General features: G+C 33.6%; 2 protein-coding genes and 1 long non-coding RNA gene across 4 annotated transcripts; 1 reads left to right on the top strand and 2 right to left on the bottom strand.

Annotated features, from left to right (window-relative positions):
• Nucleotides 1-201: 201 nt before the first annotated feature.
• On the bottom strand, nt 202-1,943 carry LOC104719726 (uncharacterized). Of its 2 annotated transcripts, none has more exons than XR_756660.3 (5): nt 1,743-1,943; nt 1,541-1,627; nt 1,018-1,089; nt 847-919; nt 202-711 (listed from the first exon to the last, which is right to left on the bottom strand). It is a non-coding gene; the product is annotated as an uncharacterized LOC104719726 (long non-coding RNA). The 2 variants fall into 2 exon arrangements; XR_756661.3 differs by having other exon boundaries at nt 202-715.
• A 4,216-nt stretch (nt 1,944-6,159) lies between these two features.
• Nucleotides 6,160-8,811, bottom strand: LOC104719727 (glycerol-3-phosphate dehydrogenase [NAD(+)] 1, chloroplastic). Its single transcript, XM_010437695.3, has 10 exons — nt 8,362-8,811; nt 8,012-8,088; nt 7,859-7,931; nt 7,554-7,771; nt 7,367-7,474; nt 7,140-7,241; nt 6,940-7,060; nt 6,793-6,847; nt 6,654-6,702; nt 6,160-6,518 (listed from the first exon to the last, which is right to left on the bottom strand). Exons 1-10 carry the CDS (start codon nt 8,612-8,614, stop codon nt 6,372-6,374), a joined length of 1,203 nt encoding a protein of 400 aa, XP_010435997.1. The 5' UTR covers nt 8,615-8,811; the 3' UTR covers nt 6,160-6,371.
• Nucleotides 8,812-10,428: 1,617 nt separating this feature from the next.
• LOC104719728 (uncharacterized) lies at nt 10,429-10,836 on the top strand. The gene has a single exon (XM_010437696.1). It carries the CDS (start codon nt 10,429-10,431, stop codon nt 10,834-10,836), a length of 408 nt encoding a protein of 135 aa, XP_010435998.1.
• The last annotated feature ends 7,417 nt before the right edge of the window (nt 10,837-18,253 follow it).

The raw sequence follows: 18,253 nt of genomic DNA on the forward strand, positions 1-18,253 counted from the left end.
ATTTTTTCCCGACTTAATTTTCTTCTACTTCTTGGTTATCTTCACCAGTTCACCTCCATTATATTTTGGTTTTATTTTTGTTAGTGTTGGAGAAAGTTAATGGATAAATACTTTACTTTTGTTGTTGAATATCTCTTTGTTTGTTGAAGTTGTTTTTGGTTTTTGATTTCTTTACCTTGAAAACTGGGTTACAAGACCAAATCCATATATGCAACTTAAATTCAGAAAAAGAAATCAAACATCCGATACAAAATCATTTAGATAGCATACACAACCACTAAATTCTGATTTCTTGGACCATGTCTTTACACATACATTTAGCCCAATAAAAAAAAAAAAAAAAAAGTCTTTACACATACACTAATCATATAGGGTCACATAAAAGAATGACACTTAAACGTATTGCTGAGAGAGATTAAGATAAAAGAATGATAGGATACTGCAGCCATACTTGTCGTAAGAGAAAGATAACTGCAGCTAACTTCAAAAGCACCAGAACTTTGAAGGAAAGACTACGAAGATTCTAACATATATAAATCTTATTTTACATTTCCATTTGCAGGAGTAGATAGCTAACAAATGTAAGCAGATGAAAAACAACAGTTTCGTGATATTCTATAGGAACCAGAAGTTGAGTAGGTTGTACATGTTGGCCTTTCGGCCCTTTCCTGAGGCATTGAATGGAATAGCTGACAACGCCTATCAAAATTGCTACCTCAAATGCAAACAATGGTAGGAAGACAATCTTTTAGTCAACAAGTGCAAACAAAAGAGCACAACCAAAACTATAATAAATCAACCAATCATATATTTCTTGATTAATGATTAGAAGTTATTGATAATTACCATATTTATCTTCAAGATGTAAACAAAGAGGATCTCAAAAGCAACAAGCGATTGCGAGTGAAAAATGAGACCACTGCCACAAGACCATATGAGGACTTAACCACAACAAACCTCTTAATTATATAATCAAAGGTTCAAGATGAAGCAAGAGAATTAAAAAAAATGTCATACATGTCAATCATGAGGCATTAATGGACACAACGAAAATCTGCCACGAGCATATATATATATATATATATAAACCTGTAAAACAGACAAAACAACACAAATTTAAAGGAGAGTGAAGGTTATCGACATCAGTCTTAAACTTCTTTGAGGATGATATTGAAGATGATACTTATATTTTAGACATCGCCAAATATTTAAACAGATAAAACTAAGAAAGAGGTTTACTTTAAGATAAACACAGTTCTTATAAACCTCAAATATCCAAGTTAACAAAAACTGGGGTTCCAAGAGAATTTGCACCTCCTAAAACATGACCCATGAGCTAAAAGATTAAACTCATACTAAGATATTCACACTAACACTAAGACATTGACGTATTAAACATTCACACTAAGACAGTACAATCAAGAACTAAAAGATGACTCATGAGTTAAAGTCACCAACTTTGGATTCAATTTTGTCAAATCAAACAAACCCAAGAATCAATGAACTCAAAAAAAAGAAGGGAACTTTAGTATAAAACTACCTTAAAGGGATAGCCTTGAGGCCCTTGACTAATAGATTGATCCTACAACCAAGCACATATGGATCCATCAACGCGATGACCTGTAAACTGCTTTTCTATCATTCATTAGCTCTATGTGAACACAAACCAGATGAATTAAATTTTAGACTGATCAATCAAAGTCGAACTGAATCCAGAAAGAAATATTTGAAGATTCACTTACCCAGAATCGGAGAGGAGAAATATACATTGAAGCATCTCTTCCTACGATGCACAAATCTGAGATTGCTTCGTGAAATGTCCTTAATCTCCAAAATGAAAAGTAGAAATCTAATTAGAAAGAAAGAAAAATCAAGCATCGATTTAAACGCTCCCTAACTCTTTTCCTTTTGTTTTGTCACATAAGAATAAATCGACATGTATTATTAATGTTATAATTTGATTGGGTAAAGATTTTTACCTAGGTGTTAATACTTGCTTCAATAATATTGAGACCAGGACATTTTATTAATTTATAGTGATATTAATTTATCTATAAATTAATAATTATTATTTTATAGAGTAAAATAATAATTATTAATTTATAGGTATATTTTTAATTTTTTAATTTTTAAAAAATTATGAATCTGAAAATATTTTACAAAATAAAATTAAAATATTGGATGTTGAAATTTTATGGTATTAGAATTGAATTTGAAATAATTAAAAAATATTATTAACTATTGTATTATTAAATATTCAAATTTATGAATAAAAATATTAATTATCTTATTTTAATAGTCTATTCTTAATTTTTAAGTCCATGAGAAACTTCAAATTGAACTCAAATTCTAACTTCCAAAATAGTCAATGTGGAAGCTAGCCCTGGGCATAATAACCGAATCTGAAACCCGAACCCAAACCCAATCCGAAGTAAGCAGTTCGGTTCGGGTTCGGTTCGGGTTCGGATAGGGTAAAATACCCAATCGGATTTGATATTTCATGAGATCGGATATCCGATCGGGTTCGGGTAATATCCGATCGGGTTCGGGTAATATCCGATCGGGTTCGGGTAATATCCGATACCCGAACCAGATCCGAAGATACCCGAACATAATGTAAAACCCATTAACCCCTTAATCCCTAATTCCCTTTTCATTTCTTTGTGTTTGTCGATTTTAGAACTTGTTATAGCCTGTTCGACTACCAAGCTTCAAAATTGAGGTTACTTTTTTGCTTTTACCCAATAAAATCAGATATTAATCTCATTTGTTCAAACTGGAAACCCTAAATCGAATAGCATCCCCCCTTCATCTGCGACTTCACGAAGGAAATCACAGGTTTGTTCTTTGATCTGAAACTCATCTTCCTTCGATTTTTTTGATCGTTTAGAGTCAGATACTGCTTTGATGTTGTATGTTTCATCTTGTTTAGAGTCCGATACTGCTTTAGTGTGAATCCGATACTGTTTTAGTGTGAATCCGATACTGCTTTTAGACTTAGTGTGAATCTACAAACTCCATTGACATGATTACTGCTTTGATTTGTCTGAAACTGCTTTGTACTTGTCTTAGTTAAAATTCGTATATGGTTCTCTGTTTATATGATTTGCATACGGGCCTTATATGATTACTTTGAGTCTCTGACTTTGCTATCTCTGTTAATATGATATGCAGATTGCTATCTCTGTTAATATGACATGCAGATGGGTTCGTCAAACCCAGTGAACGAAGTTTATACTGATGATGAATTAAACGATGAAGAAGAAATGATGACACCGAGACCGAGAGCAAGAGGAAAAAGGAAACAAACTCAGGGAAGTGGATCTGGTGGTGGCACTACTGCTGAGCAAACCAAGACACCAAGGACACTAGCACCAAGGTATGGTGTATGGACCCATTTCACAAGATTAGCAGGCAGCCGTAACAGGTGTAAGTGTAACTATTGTGGAAAGGAATTAGGATGTTCAACAAAATCAGGGACGAAGAACTTGTGGAACCATCTCAAAATATGTAAGGCCTACAAGGGATGGGAAGAAGGTCAAGATGCTACAGGAGGACAACAGGTGATTAATAAGGAAGGAAATATTCAGTATGCAAAAGTCCCTGAGCATGTTTTCAGAGAAGCACTTAATCAAATGTTGGTGATAGGAGAGTTGCCATTGTCTTTTGTAGAAGGAGTGGCGTTAAGATTTTTTTCCGATAAGGTCAGTCACTATATCTTTGATTATGTGAATGATTTAATACATGTTTCTTATACACTTGATGTAATCAATCTTATCTATTTGTTACGGCTTTAATCAGTCTTCTTATATGTAATTCATTTAGGTTAACCTCTATAAACCGCATTCAAGAAGGACAGCAACAAGAGACATTGTGAAAATGTATGTGGAGAGGAAGGCTACTCTTAGGCAATGGTTTTTGGCTAATAAGCAAAGAGTCTCACTCACCACTGATATTTGGGTTTCTTCGGTAACAGGTACTTTTTCAAAAACTAAAATTCTGATCTTAGCTTTTTATTCTTAATAACCTAGACTTACTGTTATTTTTTTTTCTTATAGGTTCAAGTTACATGGTTATCACAGCACACTACATTGACAAACAATGGCGACTGAAGAAGCTAATAATTGGATTTAAGAATGTGGTAGATCACAAAGGTACGACGATTGCAAACACACTTCTAGAATGTCTTGCTGAATGGGGGATAGAGAAGGTGTTCAGTGTCACTGTTGACAATGCAACTGCTAATAGCAATGCTCTGAGTCAGTTTCAATCAAGCTTTTCTGAGGTATCAAATGATTCTCTGGTTATGGATGGAGATTTCATGCATCTTAGGTGCGCTGGTCATATTATAAACTTGATAGTGAAGGATGGATTGACTGAAATCGATGCTAGTGTGGCTGCAGTCCGTAATGGTATCTCATATGTCAGGTCAGGACCAAATAGAAGAAAGGCGTTTCAGCAAAGAGTTAAAAATGGTAGGTTCTCAAAGGGTAGTATGCCACTAGATGTTTGCACAAGGTGGAATTCTACATATTTGATGCTGACAAGGGCGATTAAGTTTAAAGGAGCATTTGATAAAATGGAGTTTGAGGATTAGCTTTACAATGATCACTTCTTGGAGACTGTTGATGGCGTAAAAAGGATTGGACCTCCTTTGAGTCAAGATTGGCGTAAAATTGAGAGGTTAGTTAAGTTTCTTAATGTTTTCTATAAGGCTACATTGGTAGTATCCGCCTCAACTACTATGAATGCACATCAGTGTTATGGCGAGATAGTTAACATTGCTGTGAAGCTTCAGTTACTTTGTGCTACTAGGGATAGCGAGGTGAAGTTAAATGCTGAGAAAATGTTTCAGAAATTTGATAAGTATTGGGGTGGGTTGAAGAACATTAACAGGATGTTGATTATTGTTAGTGTTATGGATCCGAGAAAGAAGATGCAGTTTGCAAATTTGTGTTTTGAGGAGTTGTATGGGGTAGAGACTGTAGAAGCTAAGGCAATGAAGGATTCAGTTAATGTTATAATGCGTGATATGTATAAAGAGTATAGTGATAGATATGTTGAAGCAACAGCATCTGCGGAACAAACACAGTCTCACTGCTCATCGCAGAGTAATCGAGAGAGACATCAAGACTTATTTAACTCGGATGATGTTTTTGATGGATACAACCCGATGGAGCAGAAGTATGATACATTGCTCAAAACTATTGGAGTTAGAGATAATAATGAACTAGATACAAATCTGAGAGAAGAAGTTGAGAATCCAGATTTAATGATGGGAGTTGAGTATGATGTACTCTCTTGGTGGAAGGTCAATAGTGCAAGGTACCCTGTTTTTTCTCAGATGGCTAAAGATTTATTTGCAATGCAAGTGTCATCTGTTGCTTCTGAAAGTGCTTTCAGCACTAGTGGAAGGATAATAGATCCCTACAGAAGTTGTCTTACACACTACATGGTGGAGGTTCTGATGTGTACTGAACAATGGTTAAAACAAGACATAAAGTTTGAAGAAAAGGTGCTTACAAATGCTCAAATTCTTGCAGAAGTTGAGTTTGAAGATGAGCTTCAAAGAGGTTACTTTCTTATCTCTCTATGCCATGTTAAGTACTTACTTACAAGTTACAGTTTGTAATGTTGGTTTGTTTATGTTCAGAGTTTGAATGTGAAGAAGAAGACTCTTGAGCATGTTACATGGGAGAAGAAGAAGAGGATTAGAAGACTGGTTTACTTGTCTAATCTATTTGTTTCTCTCATTTAAACTTTATCTACTTGTTTCTCTCTTTTAAACATCATAATTTAGACTTGCATTCTCTTTGAATCTTTTAAACTCTTTACTCTTTAAGACTTTCAATTCTGAGTTTCAATCTTTATGTTTTTTGATATTTAAGTTATATGCTTCTTCGGGTATTTTGGTATGGATTCGGGTTTTTGATAAGAATTTCGAGTATTTTTATCAATTTCGGATAAAAATACTCGAAATCCATCGGATATCCGAAATTCAGTTCAGATTTCGGGTGTATTCAAAAATACCTGAACCCATTTGGGTTTTATCCGAACCCGACCCGATTATATAAAATACCCGATCGGATTCTATTTTCATATATCCGAAAATCCGAAGATCCGAACCCGATCGGGTTCGGGTACCCGTATGCCCAAGGCTAGTGGAAGCATTCAAATTTCTTGATAGACAAAAAACCGGTAATTGTGCTTACATCATTGAACACATATACGAATGAGCTCCGTGGTATGGATTCGACCCTCACTAGAAGGTTCACTCACTAGTAAACAGTCGCACACAAAAAAACGTTAACCTCTCTACGTCAATTCATCAAATCTATGAAGATGAATGGACAACCAATAATAGATATATATCAAGCTTTCTGCTCGCGGTAATGGACAATTGCTTCAGGCTGAAGGCGACCAGTGCAGATTTGGTGAACCGTTGAAAAGAGTGGAAACATCTCCACCCAACCACAGTAGTTCAACACCTCGTAGACCTCTCTTGCTGTTGATACACCCTTTAATAAGCAAAATCAGACATAGACACAGAGAATTTAGGACTAGAATCATCACAAGCAGAACGAAAGATTAAACAGACATAACTAAGAGTATAGGCTCTTCATTAATTTTCTCTATATATTTTGGTGGTCTACCTGTAGCTTTTGCCCTTGTAGCATCTCTGCTTCAAGCTCATCAAAAGACCTGTGACATTTAACACCACAAAACTATCAAAACACTAACTAGAAGCAGTTAACGTGAACTGGAGATCAATTTGATTACGAAAGGTAATACCTTTTTCCTCCGCTTTTTGCAAATGCTTCCGCAACTCTTCGGTTTCTTCCTCCTACTGTAATAGTCAGTAAAAGAAGAGTCAAAATGGAACCACTGTAACAATGGACAAAAAGGGCGAAAATATCTCAGGTTTTATTCAGTTCTTACAGCAAGTTGTAATGACATCTGCTACACCACAACTCTCGAAGAAAGTACTGTCTTTAACAGATGGAAACAAAAGCTTTGAGAGCGCTTTCATCTCTCTTAAACCAATCCTCATGATTGCAGCCTAAAAAAGATTTAAAAGTAAATAGCTTGAGATCTCTAGAAACTAGGTATGTCTATTAAAAAACTTCATTTTAACTTACCTTTGTGTTATTACCCATTTCCAAACCGTCAACGAAACCCGCTGCAATAGCCACTACATTCTTCAATGTCCCACACAATTCTACTCCTTCCACATCATGGACCTGTTTTAAACACAAAATTCTTTATACGAGGATTTATTTTTTCCATATTCTGCAATCCTAGATGGTAACAACTTAGCCATTTAACAACCAGGAACTAAACAAAAAAAAGCATCAAGACTTCTTACCGGTGTGACCATAAAATACGGAGTACTAAACAACTGAACCCATGTATCTGCTATTTCTCTACTCTCTCTATATCCAACTGTTGCTTCACTAAACTTCTCCACAGCTATCTGTATTACATTATTAGCCAGAGAAATGTAAAAACAGAAGAAATTACCCAAAGTAGTGAAATTGGATCATGTAAAAAACCTCGTTTGCAATGTTTGCGCCCATAAGAACACAACAATTGATACCAAGTTGTTTGGAGATGAGACTTGAGATCATGCAAGGACCTTCCTTCTTCACTTCCATTCCCTTAACAAGAGATATAGCCTCAACATCTCCTGTGATCTTTCCATCTAGTTTCTTACATATACCATCCATGAACTGATGCGGTGTAACGAAAACCAACATGTTTGCTTCCTTCACTGCATCATCAGTGAAACCCATCAATTTCAAGAATCTAATCGAGATCAATGGAGAGGAGAAAGATTTCATAAGTGAGAGTCACAAACCTGCATTTTCAAGGTCAGGATCCGCAACAACATTTCTTCCTAGCTTAATCCCAGGAAGGTACTTGACATTTTCCTACTCAAGAAACCAATATAAAACAGTGTTTCAAAGCATTGAAAAATCAATCTTTATCAAAATCATCCACCTGATCTTACATTGGTCTTGTTGATTACATCAGTGAGCTTCTCACCATTTGGTAGAACCTCCTCAAACACCCACATCCTCACTTCATCTGAAAGTTTTGGGTTTCAATCAAAAGATCCATTACAAAGCATACATCACAAACCCATTTCTTCTTCAACCATTCAAAAACTTGAACAATGCTCAACATGAAAGTACAAAACTTTAGCCCAAATTTTCAATTTTTAACAGTTGTCCTCGAATATAAAAACAAGCATTGAAGATGATAATGACACGAACCCTATATATAAGAGAAAGCCACATCAAAAAATTTCGATTTTGATCATTCGGATTGAATCAAGGAGGAGCGTCAGAGAGACGTTACCATGGAAAGAAGGAAGCTTGAGGGCATTAGAAGCAATGAGCTTAGCAGCAACACTTCCCCAATTGCCACTACCAACAACCGTAACCTTAGATTTCAAATCACCATTACATTCGCCATTGCCTTGTCGGGATTTCTCGGGAGCAGGAGACATAGCGGGAGAGAGAGAGGAGAAACAACGAGAGGAAGGAAGAGAAGGAGAAGGGGTACGTGAAAGGGAGAAGATAGAAGAGAAGAAGAATGATCGGAGTCGCATGGAAGAAGGAGATTTGAAAGGGGACACGTTGAGAGAGAGAGAATGGTACGTGGAGGAGTAATGTCTTCATCAATTCTATAAGCCGCCATGTTTGGATGGTTGGATCTTGGCGATTTGCTCTATGTTCCTACTACTTCCTCATCCTCTCTCTCTCTCTCTCTCTTTTTTTTTTTTTTCGTATATATCTTTTTCCTTTTAAAATTTTTTAATGTCGTTTGATAAAAAAAAAAAAAAAAATTTAATGTCTTCCAAAAATACTTAATGAAAATGAATCTGTTTACCCAAAAAAAAATTACTTTTGGTAATGATTAATGAGTTTTCCGTAAGTCAATTTGTAACGTAAACTAAATTTCTTTAATTAAAACGTTGAGGGGATGTTAATTTTTTTATAACAACTCGTTTAGGGGAGGGATGTTATTGGTTTGTAATTTAAATACTGTTTTAATGATTTTAAATGTTACTTACAATATGTTGTTATTCAATCACAATTTATTAAATTCTATTTAAGTTTGAGAATTTGTTAGAAATGTCGTTGTTTGAAATACACATTTTCAAAAATGCATTTTTGAAAATTTTCATTTTTATACAATCACAATATGTTAAATTAATTTTTAAAATTCACAATATGTTAAATTATTTTTTTTTAATTTTTTTATTTATTTTTTGGTTCTCTAGTTTATATTTAGGATGTAGTTTTAAGGGGTATGGTTTAATATTTGAGGTTTAGGATTTAGAATTTAGTCATTTTATATATTAAAAATGGGTATTTTTGAAAAATGACATAGAAAAATAAGTGTTTTTGAAAATCTCTCTTAAAGTTTTGATGTTCTTAGTTTTTGATTTGTAAAAAATTATCTAAATTCTAGAGTTGTTGAATTTAGAAGTTAATAAAATCATTAAAAGTTTTGTGTTATCCGGATATATGATTATTAATGAACTAAATTATTATGTTATTGGTTTATAATTTTTAACACTTTTATTCATAAAAAATAGTGAAAAGTATAATCACACATTTTAGTGTATTTTTCAAATTTTAATTGCACAAATTTAAAATTTATAAGGTTTATTTCTGTAAACATAATTATAAATATTTAATATATTATTTAAAATGAATTGAAATAATGTTTTTATCTATTGTTTTGTTTTTGATTTAATAATTATATTATTCTTATACATATTTTGTATAATTATGTATATAATATCATATATATTAGTTTATAATATAAACGCCTAAACCGCCTAGATTCTAATTAAGTGTTTTAGGCGCTAGGCGTTGGATCACCGCCTAGTGAACGCCTACTGATTTCTTGGAAAAAAAATAACAAAACTCTCTAGCAATAGGCTCGCCTAATAACAACCCACAATTCAAAGTTGTTAAAAAGTCTGATAACAACCCATAATTCAAAGTTGTCAATAAAACAAAAGCAAACGCTAAAAAAAAAAATATTAAACCATATTCTAAAACTGTGAAACAGTATAACATATAACAACTTTAGATAACAGCCTATATGATTCAATTTTAGATAACTCAACAAAAACACACATAGAACAAACAAACAAACACCTGGTTTTAATTACCAAACATACCATAGTCTATTAGGCTTAAATTCCCAATTTATTTCCCTTTTCTTTTTACTTTCATCCTCCTCAAATTTTTTCATTGATCTCTCTCTTTCTCTCTTAATCTCCAAGATAATCGTTCATATAGCCCCAAAAAAAAAAAAAATTGTGCCATTTACATATATACTAAATAACCACAAGATCCATTATTAAATTAGAAAGACATCGATTTATACACACAGAGAGATATGTATATGGCTCGACGACATTTCTCTTTAGCAATTCTTCTCATAGGTCTTGCTCTAGCCGGTGGAGCTCATGCTGCCGGTTCATCTTCACCTTCTCCACCGACGACGTCGTCAAATACCACAGAAAAATCTCCTGCCACGACTCTCGAATGGTTTAACTCAACGACGAGCGGTCAAGATTACTCGGACTACGAAGTCCCGATGGATCTAGCGCCGGATGGAGTTGAAGTCGTAGAAGATTACGTGCCAATTAGCGTAAACGAAAGTAACGAAGATGATCAGCTTGCTCAACCTGAAGGTGACTCAGATAAGAAAACAAATCAGCCTAAGGACTCAGATTCTTCTTCTTCTTCTTCTTCTTATTCTTCCTCCTTCACCGTCTTTATTGTTGCTGCTGGATTGTTTTTGTTTTGAGGTTTGATATAAATTATATAAACCCGATGTTGTTTCGGCTCATAATCTGTTAATTGTATATGCATGCTCATGCAACGTAAATTTAATTAAGTTTTTTTTTTCTTTCTTTCGTATTTTTCCTTTATTTATGGCGGCGTTGATCGATCAACTACGTAAGTATAATATGGCACGTAACACAATAGAACTGCGTTTGATTAGTTGAAAAAAATACTTCGTTTAGAGATGTGTACCTGAATCGATTTACACTTGCATAATATTATGCAAATAACTGAGAAATCGGAACCATATCGTTTTGATATCAGATCCTAGAAAGAAAAAAAAACTATATATTTAGAATTTGATTAATTATTATAGACAAAACTACAATTATTATGGTTACTAGATGAATACCCGCGCTAGGCGCGGCTTTATGGTTTACTGTTTTTTAAACAATTTAATTTGCTACTAATTTATTTCTTATATAGAGTTTATCTTTGTTATTTTTAATTGTGAAAATCTTGAAAAATATAATTTGACGTTGATTGTTTTAATACTTCACATTGGTTTTTTTATTTTGTAATTGAATCATTAGATACATGCAATGCACGAACAACTTTGTCTTGAGAGATTTAAACATTCTACAATTCTTGTCTAAAACTTTAAAAGAAAATATATTAAATGAAAGTTTGATCTAAAGATGCATATTTTGTAAGAAAGAGTTTTTTGGTTGAATAAATCTTACATTCATTAAAAAAAAAGCTTAAGTATAGATTTAGATATATTCATACTTAAGCTTCTCAATTAAATACTATGAAACACTAACATTTTCTATTTATCAAGAATTGTAGATTGGCTAAACTCTTTAATAGATATAATTAAGATAGATATCTTCTTTTCATGTCAGCTCTTCAATTTTTTTGAATATAACTCTAGAATTTGGTTTTAAATAAGAATTTGGTTTTATTCAGTTTTCTTTTTTACAACTTCTAAATATTAAAATAGGAAAACCAACAGTCATGAATTTATTCAAATATCTTCCTCTTTTTCTCTGTATTTTCTAAACCAACGTTGTACAGTTTTATTCAAATATCTTCCATTTGATAGTGAACAAAACTTCAATCTTCTTTATATATAAAAATTTATTTCTTTAGGGACAAACTTTCATAAATTTCTTTACAATATTAATCAATATCTCTATCACTGCAACTTTTCAAACTATTGACTCATTTGTAATGCATATGCCAATACATTCATGGTTTACGCAAAGTGGAAGAAGTGGCGCTTTGATTCACTCCCGATACCATTTTGTCTTTTGGTGATGCATCTATTTTTTTGGGACATGTTCTAAGCCTCTCTAAATTTCTTATGTAAGTGTTGAAATTGTTTGTGATATATAAAAAAAACATGAAAGATGTTTCATATTCCTTTAAGTTTAGGTCTGTTTGATTTAATGAGAATAGATATGTGGCACTCTCTCCACTGCTGATGTGTCACTCTAATGGAGAGAGCTGACCATCTTTCATAATATAGATTTTGCTCTACACAACTTATCAATACAATAAAACTTGGATGTTTTTCAGGAGAATCTTACAACTCAGCATTTTAGTCTCTTCTCAGCTTGACACATCAGTAAAATCTTCAACCAATGAAAACATTTCAAATAATACAATTCATCATATGTCAACCTATAATAAATTTATTTTATTCCATGTCATTTTTCTCCTAAAGCATTTTCTAATTTTGTTGGGCTTTCGGTTTATAATCATCCATCTAAACACAATGAAAATGAGGCAATAAGCTTCATATTAATTTTGTTGGATTTAAAAGTCAAACTTTATTTAACATGGACAGAGCTATTAAAAAATGTGATCAAAAATATATATGCAAAGGTTGGAAATTCCACTACGGCAAGTTTATATTGTTATGTCAAAGATATATGCCCAAAGCACTTGTTGAATGGTTTAAATCTGTACCCATATGTAGTTTAATTCAATAGATTCCATAAATATAAGAAATGTAGAGTTTGAAATTTTTTTAAAATACAGTATAGGAGCAGATGTGTGCAGCGGGCTGGAGAAGAAGAAAGGAAGAAGAAGCAACTAGGGTAGTCAATTCACACGTATCTTTTTTTAATATAATTTTCAATAAGTTTTAAATCTATACTTAAAGGCAATAATCAATATCTATGTATAGATAGTTTTTTAATCCTTTTCTCTATGTATATTCATTATTTTTTTTGGTGAGAATATATTTATTAACTTTGCTAAATAACAACATTTGAGAATATTTATTGTTTTCTGAAATAGAATTTTATAAGGAACTTTGAAAAAATATTAGATTCGATATATATATATATATATATCAAAAAATTATTTGAAAATTATTATATTAGATAAATATATTTATATATATATATAAACGCTTCCAATGCGTACTCGATTCCTAATTGTTTTTAAAAAATTCGATTCTACGCTTCCGCTTTTGATTCCATGCATCGTACTTATTTCCATTTTCGTTTTAATGAATTATTTGATACGGATGTGTCTACAAGACTACAACTAGATCAAGTCACCAAACTATAATACGTATGAACTTGTAGAAAAAGAATAAAAAAAGTGAGTAAAATGATTATCAATAGATGATTCGTCATTTAACAGATAAAAGACATGCCTAATAATCATGTGTCAATATGAACACTATGAGCAACGATCAAATTATTGGAGGAAATATTGAAAATAGATAAGATTGGTACTAATAAATTGCAACCAAGTAGCTGATAAATTGCAACCAAACTAGCACAACGACAACCTGTCATTTCTCAGTTGTATTATTATCCTCCTAATTGTTTAAGGGTTGTTTTGTTTAATGACTATGTAAACAATTTTGATATGTCTATATTTTGCCTCTCCTTAGCATATATTTATCATACATTTAGCTAGAATAACTGATTGTTTTGCATCATTTTCTAGTCTTTTCTATACACTTTACATGTCTATGTAGTTTTTACATCATCCTTGCATACATTGTGCATTTTAGAGTATTTCAGGTATTGAGGAGACGATTGGAAGCGCATCCGTCCGAGCCATGCTCCCCCGCGCATCCGTCCGAGCCATGCTCCCCAGCGCATCTGTCCGAGCCATGCTCCCCAGCGCGTCCGTCCGAGCCATGCTCTCCAGCGCGTCCGTCCGAGCCATGCTCCCCAGCGTCCGTCCGAGCCATGCTCCCCAGCGTCCGTCTGAGCCATGTTCCCCAGCGTCCAACCGAGCCACTCTCAAGTCACCAGTTGAGCTGCACCCTCTCTCAAGCCAATCTCACAACACTCCCGGAACCGTCTCTCGAGCAAGTCTCATCCGCTCGATTGAGCCACTCCGTTCGAGCCGTTCCACTCGAGTGGGATTTAGATTTCGACGTCTTCACCCAAATTGTAGAGAATTGAGTCATCTTTGCAATGCCGTTTATTTCAAGCCAATCGGTGGTGTGGTGCAAGAGTTATCATCGTTTTACTGGATGCGTATACACCAGCTCGAGCCACTTTCACCGACCACGCTCGAGTCACTTTCACCGACCACGCTCAAGCCACTTTCACTCACACCATTCGATCCACTTTCATATACCAATCGAGGACTGGACGCATACCGACTCGTTCGCACATGTCAGGATGACGTTCTGTCTTACACGCTTCAGGAGATTCCCAAACCGACTCTTCACCTTGTCGTTTTAAGTTTTAGGGATTTACATATTTTTACTATAAATATGTTTTGTTAAGTCTTGGCTGGGGGACATCTTATCATTTATTCTCGTATTGTTTTCTTTCTGAGAAGGTTTTTACCGTAGCCACCAAAAAACGTTCTCAGACTTTGTATTCCGACACCTGTGAGTTTATTCAGTATTTTCATTTGATTACTTCTACAAAGTTGTTCATCTTATTTTTTTTATCTACCTAATAATGCGTGTTTCAATGTTTTCTGTGTTTGCATCCTTGATAATGATTTTCGGATCTGAGTAGTGTAGTAGTCCTTGAGGATGGGATAGATTAGGTGGAGGATCTTAGGATGTAGAGTGTTTAAGCTTTGATTTTATTGATTCCCTTCTGGACTAGTGTTAGAAATGCTAGTTTCTCTCTGATCAATTGGAACTAGGTTCGAGACATTTCCACATCCAAAAGGTGTTTGATGAAATGTCTGACCAACTAGTGCCAGAGACTTACGTTCCTAGCCTAAGAGATTAGTTGTCTAGGATGTTTGTTGACATGAACGAACTTGTTTGTCATGCCTGCTCAACCATGTTTCTCTAGCGAGAGCTGGGTATGGAAGTGGTTGAGTCTGAGTAGCTTTTGCCAAGAGATTGGATTAGCTAATTTGTGATGTTCGTTGTTTAGGGATGGATCGCTTGTGGTATGTTAAACACTCTGTAGACTAGGAGACTCCACCTACATCAATTACTTCCATCCTTAGGACCTCTTTCTTTCTGATTTTTATTACATTCCTGAGACTGTTTCGCTTCTTGCCTTTTAGTTCATGCTTAGACTCGTTTTTTGTTTTTATTCATTTTCGCTTCTTGTCATGCATTTTCATTTCTAGTCCTAGAACACATTTCCGTTTTGTATTCTGATCATTCTAGGACTGGTAGACAAACACTCTCTTTGAATTGGCTTGACTTGTGATTTCTTGATTGCATCTTGATTGTTAGTGAAGTTTTCCAACTGGATTGACACCTTAAGTATTACAACTGCATAAGGTTAATTGAACCTGCTAGGAGACACAAAAATCCTAGTATCAAATTTCTAATCTAATCAAAAGGATGTTAAAAATAGAAAGATAATATTGTTGAGAGGGAGAAGTTGGTTAAGTAGTGACAAATAATAATGCTTTTATCCCACCATATCTAGGATAGCGAAATTTTAAGATACTTCAGAAGAAAAAATAATGAAAGCACGCGATTCTCTAGGTTTACAGGAGATATATAAAACAAGAAGAAACTACATAATTACGAAAAGAAATTGAGTGAGAGAGAAGTGAAGAGCGAACCTGAGGAGGATGATGACGATTCTGAAACTTGAGGAGGTGGAAATCAATGAAAAGGTTGCGAGTCCATTGCATCAAACTTCAGAGTTCAGAGCATCCATTGAACTGACTAGATTGGTCTTCTCGTAAACTAAAATTGCTACCTACAAAAGTGTAGGTTCGATGAGCATATATGTTTACTAAGGTTTCTTTCACAATTGCTATGTTTGTTCCTATTGTAATATATTCGTGAAGCTACTCTAAGATCTGAATACAATAATATAGCTGAAGTAGTGAATGTTGTGAGGATTAACTTCGTAGGCTGAGTAGGAAAAAAATGGTGACTACATAATGTGAGTGTGTTGATAACAATTTACACTTTACACTAACAAAAAACTTGGTTCAATGAATTTGGATTTTGTAGATTCATAGTGGAAGTCGATATAAAACTGAACTTGGTCCCTCCGGTCTCTTATTAATTTTATGTCTAGGCAGCTTCTTGGCAATAGTTTCAAACTTTTCAAGAAAAGAATTTTCATTTTATTATTCTTTTGATGTGCAAAGTACTTTCAGTTTATTAAGTTCATAAAAACCTACTTTGTCCAGTTGCTTTTTGTGATAATGTTGTGGTGATTACTTGAATGTTTACATACTATTGGTTATGTGGCTAAATCTACTTTATACTCAGATACTTGAAATTTTGTATTCTACTGCTAAAACTAATGAAATCTGCCAAGTTAATGAGCTCTATAGCGAACAAGGAATAGTGAAGAGAAAATACACAAGTATGGCAAAAGAGAATGAGACTCAAAATGACTCTCTACCTAGCAAAAGAGATGTTCTTGAAATTGAGAAAAACCATTGTGTCGATGAAAAAATAAAAATGATAAAAGTTATGAATTGGAATCTCAGATCTCATGTAGTGAATTAAAATGCTATCCCATATTGTTTTTGTTAACAACTTGGATCGCTATCAAATTCTCAGAAATGATGAACCGACTATCGAAATTACATGTCCTTGGTTTGCTGTTTTGTCTAGATTATATTCTCCGTCAGTTGTTTCCTCTGCTTTTACAAAAATAATAAAAAATGTTGTTTATCTATTTTATTTTAAGATTGTTTAATTAAATAATAAGAAAATATTATGACAAAATTTAAATAAAAAGGAAAAACAAAGAAGAATTTGCACTGAAATTTAATAATTTTGATACTTGATATCAAACAATTTATATTAAATTATGATTTTTAAAAAATCAAGTTATATTTTTGTATTAAATAAAAGAATTCTTAAATAATCCTGCGGCGTATAGCGGGTATAAACTTACCACAAAACATAAAAATAATAATGGTGCTCCAATGCATTGTGATACAAGAAAAAAATGATTTTAGTAATAACAAAAACTTAAAAACAAAATATTACCAATGAACATTGTCTACATCTAGGGGTGTCAATATAGTTAACCCAACCCAACTCAACTCATTATCCAATGAGTTAAAAGTTAAATGAGTTTATGAGTTGACTCATCATTTAACAATTGGGTTGGATCACCCCATGAATCCATTTAGTTAAATGAGTTTGATGAATAATTGGGTTAACCCACTACAATATAAATTAATTAATATGTAATATACAATAATATTAATTAATCTTTATCATCCTTTTCACTATCATCATCATTATCACTATCACATAACTTTTAGTGGAAAATTATAGAGGAAAAATCAAATTTTGCATTTTTGGCGGGAAAATTGTGGTTTTGAGATTTTGACGGAAAATTACGGTTACCATTTATGGCGGGAAATTTACGTTTGCGGGTTTGCATTTTTGGCGAGAAATTTACGGGTTTTAATTTTTGGCGGAAAATTTACGTTTGCGGGTTTGCGTTTTTGGCGGGAAATTTACAGGTTTGCGTTTTTGGCGAGAAATTTACGGGTTTGCGTTTTTGGCGGGAAATTTTATGGGTTTACGTTTTTGGCGAGAAATTTACGGGTTTGCGTTTTTGGCGAGAAATTTATGGGTTTGCGTTTTTGGCGGGAAAATTGTGGGTTTGATATTTAGGCGGGAAATTGCGGATTTGAATTTTGGTGAGAAAATTGCGGGATTGCGTTTTTGGCGGGAAAATTATAAATAAGAAATTACGGATTTCAGTTTTTAGCAAAAATTACGGATTTGTGTTTTTGGCAGGAAAATTGCGGGTTTGGGATTTTGGCGTGAAAATTATGATGATGTTGATGATATTAGGTTGATAATGTAGAAATTGATGGGTTAGTGGGTTAACTCATAAACCTATTATAACCAAACTCATTTGACTCATTAACTTATTTAATCATCAACTCATATAACCCATCAAGTCATTAGGGTTAAAATTTCAACTCATTAAGGGGTTCTTGATTTGAGTTGAATTGAGTTAAACCATTAGTCTTGACCCCTGTTT

Source organism: Camelina sativa, chromosome 10, assembly GCF_030686135.1.
Source record: "Camelina sativa cultivar CO46 ecotype springtype chromosome 10, ASM3068613v1".
Taxonomy (NCBI): domain Eukaryota; kingdom Viridiplantae; phylum Streptophyta; class Magnoliopsida; order Brassicales; family Brassicaceae; genus Camelina; species Camelina sativa.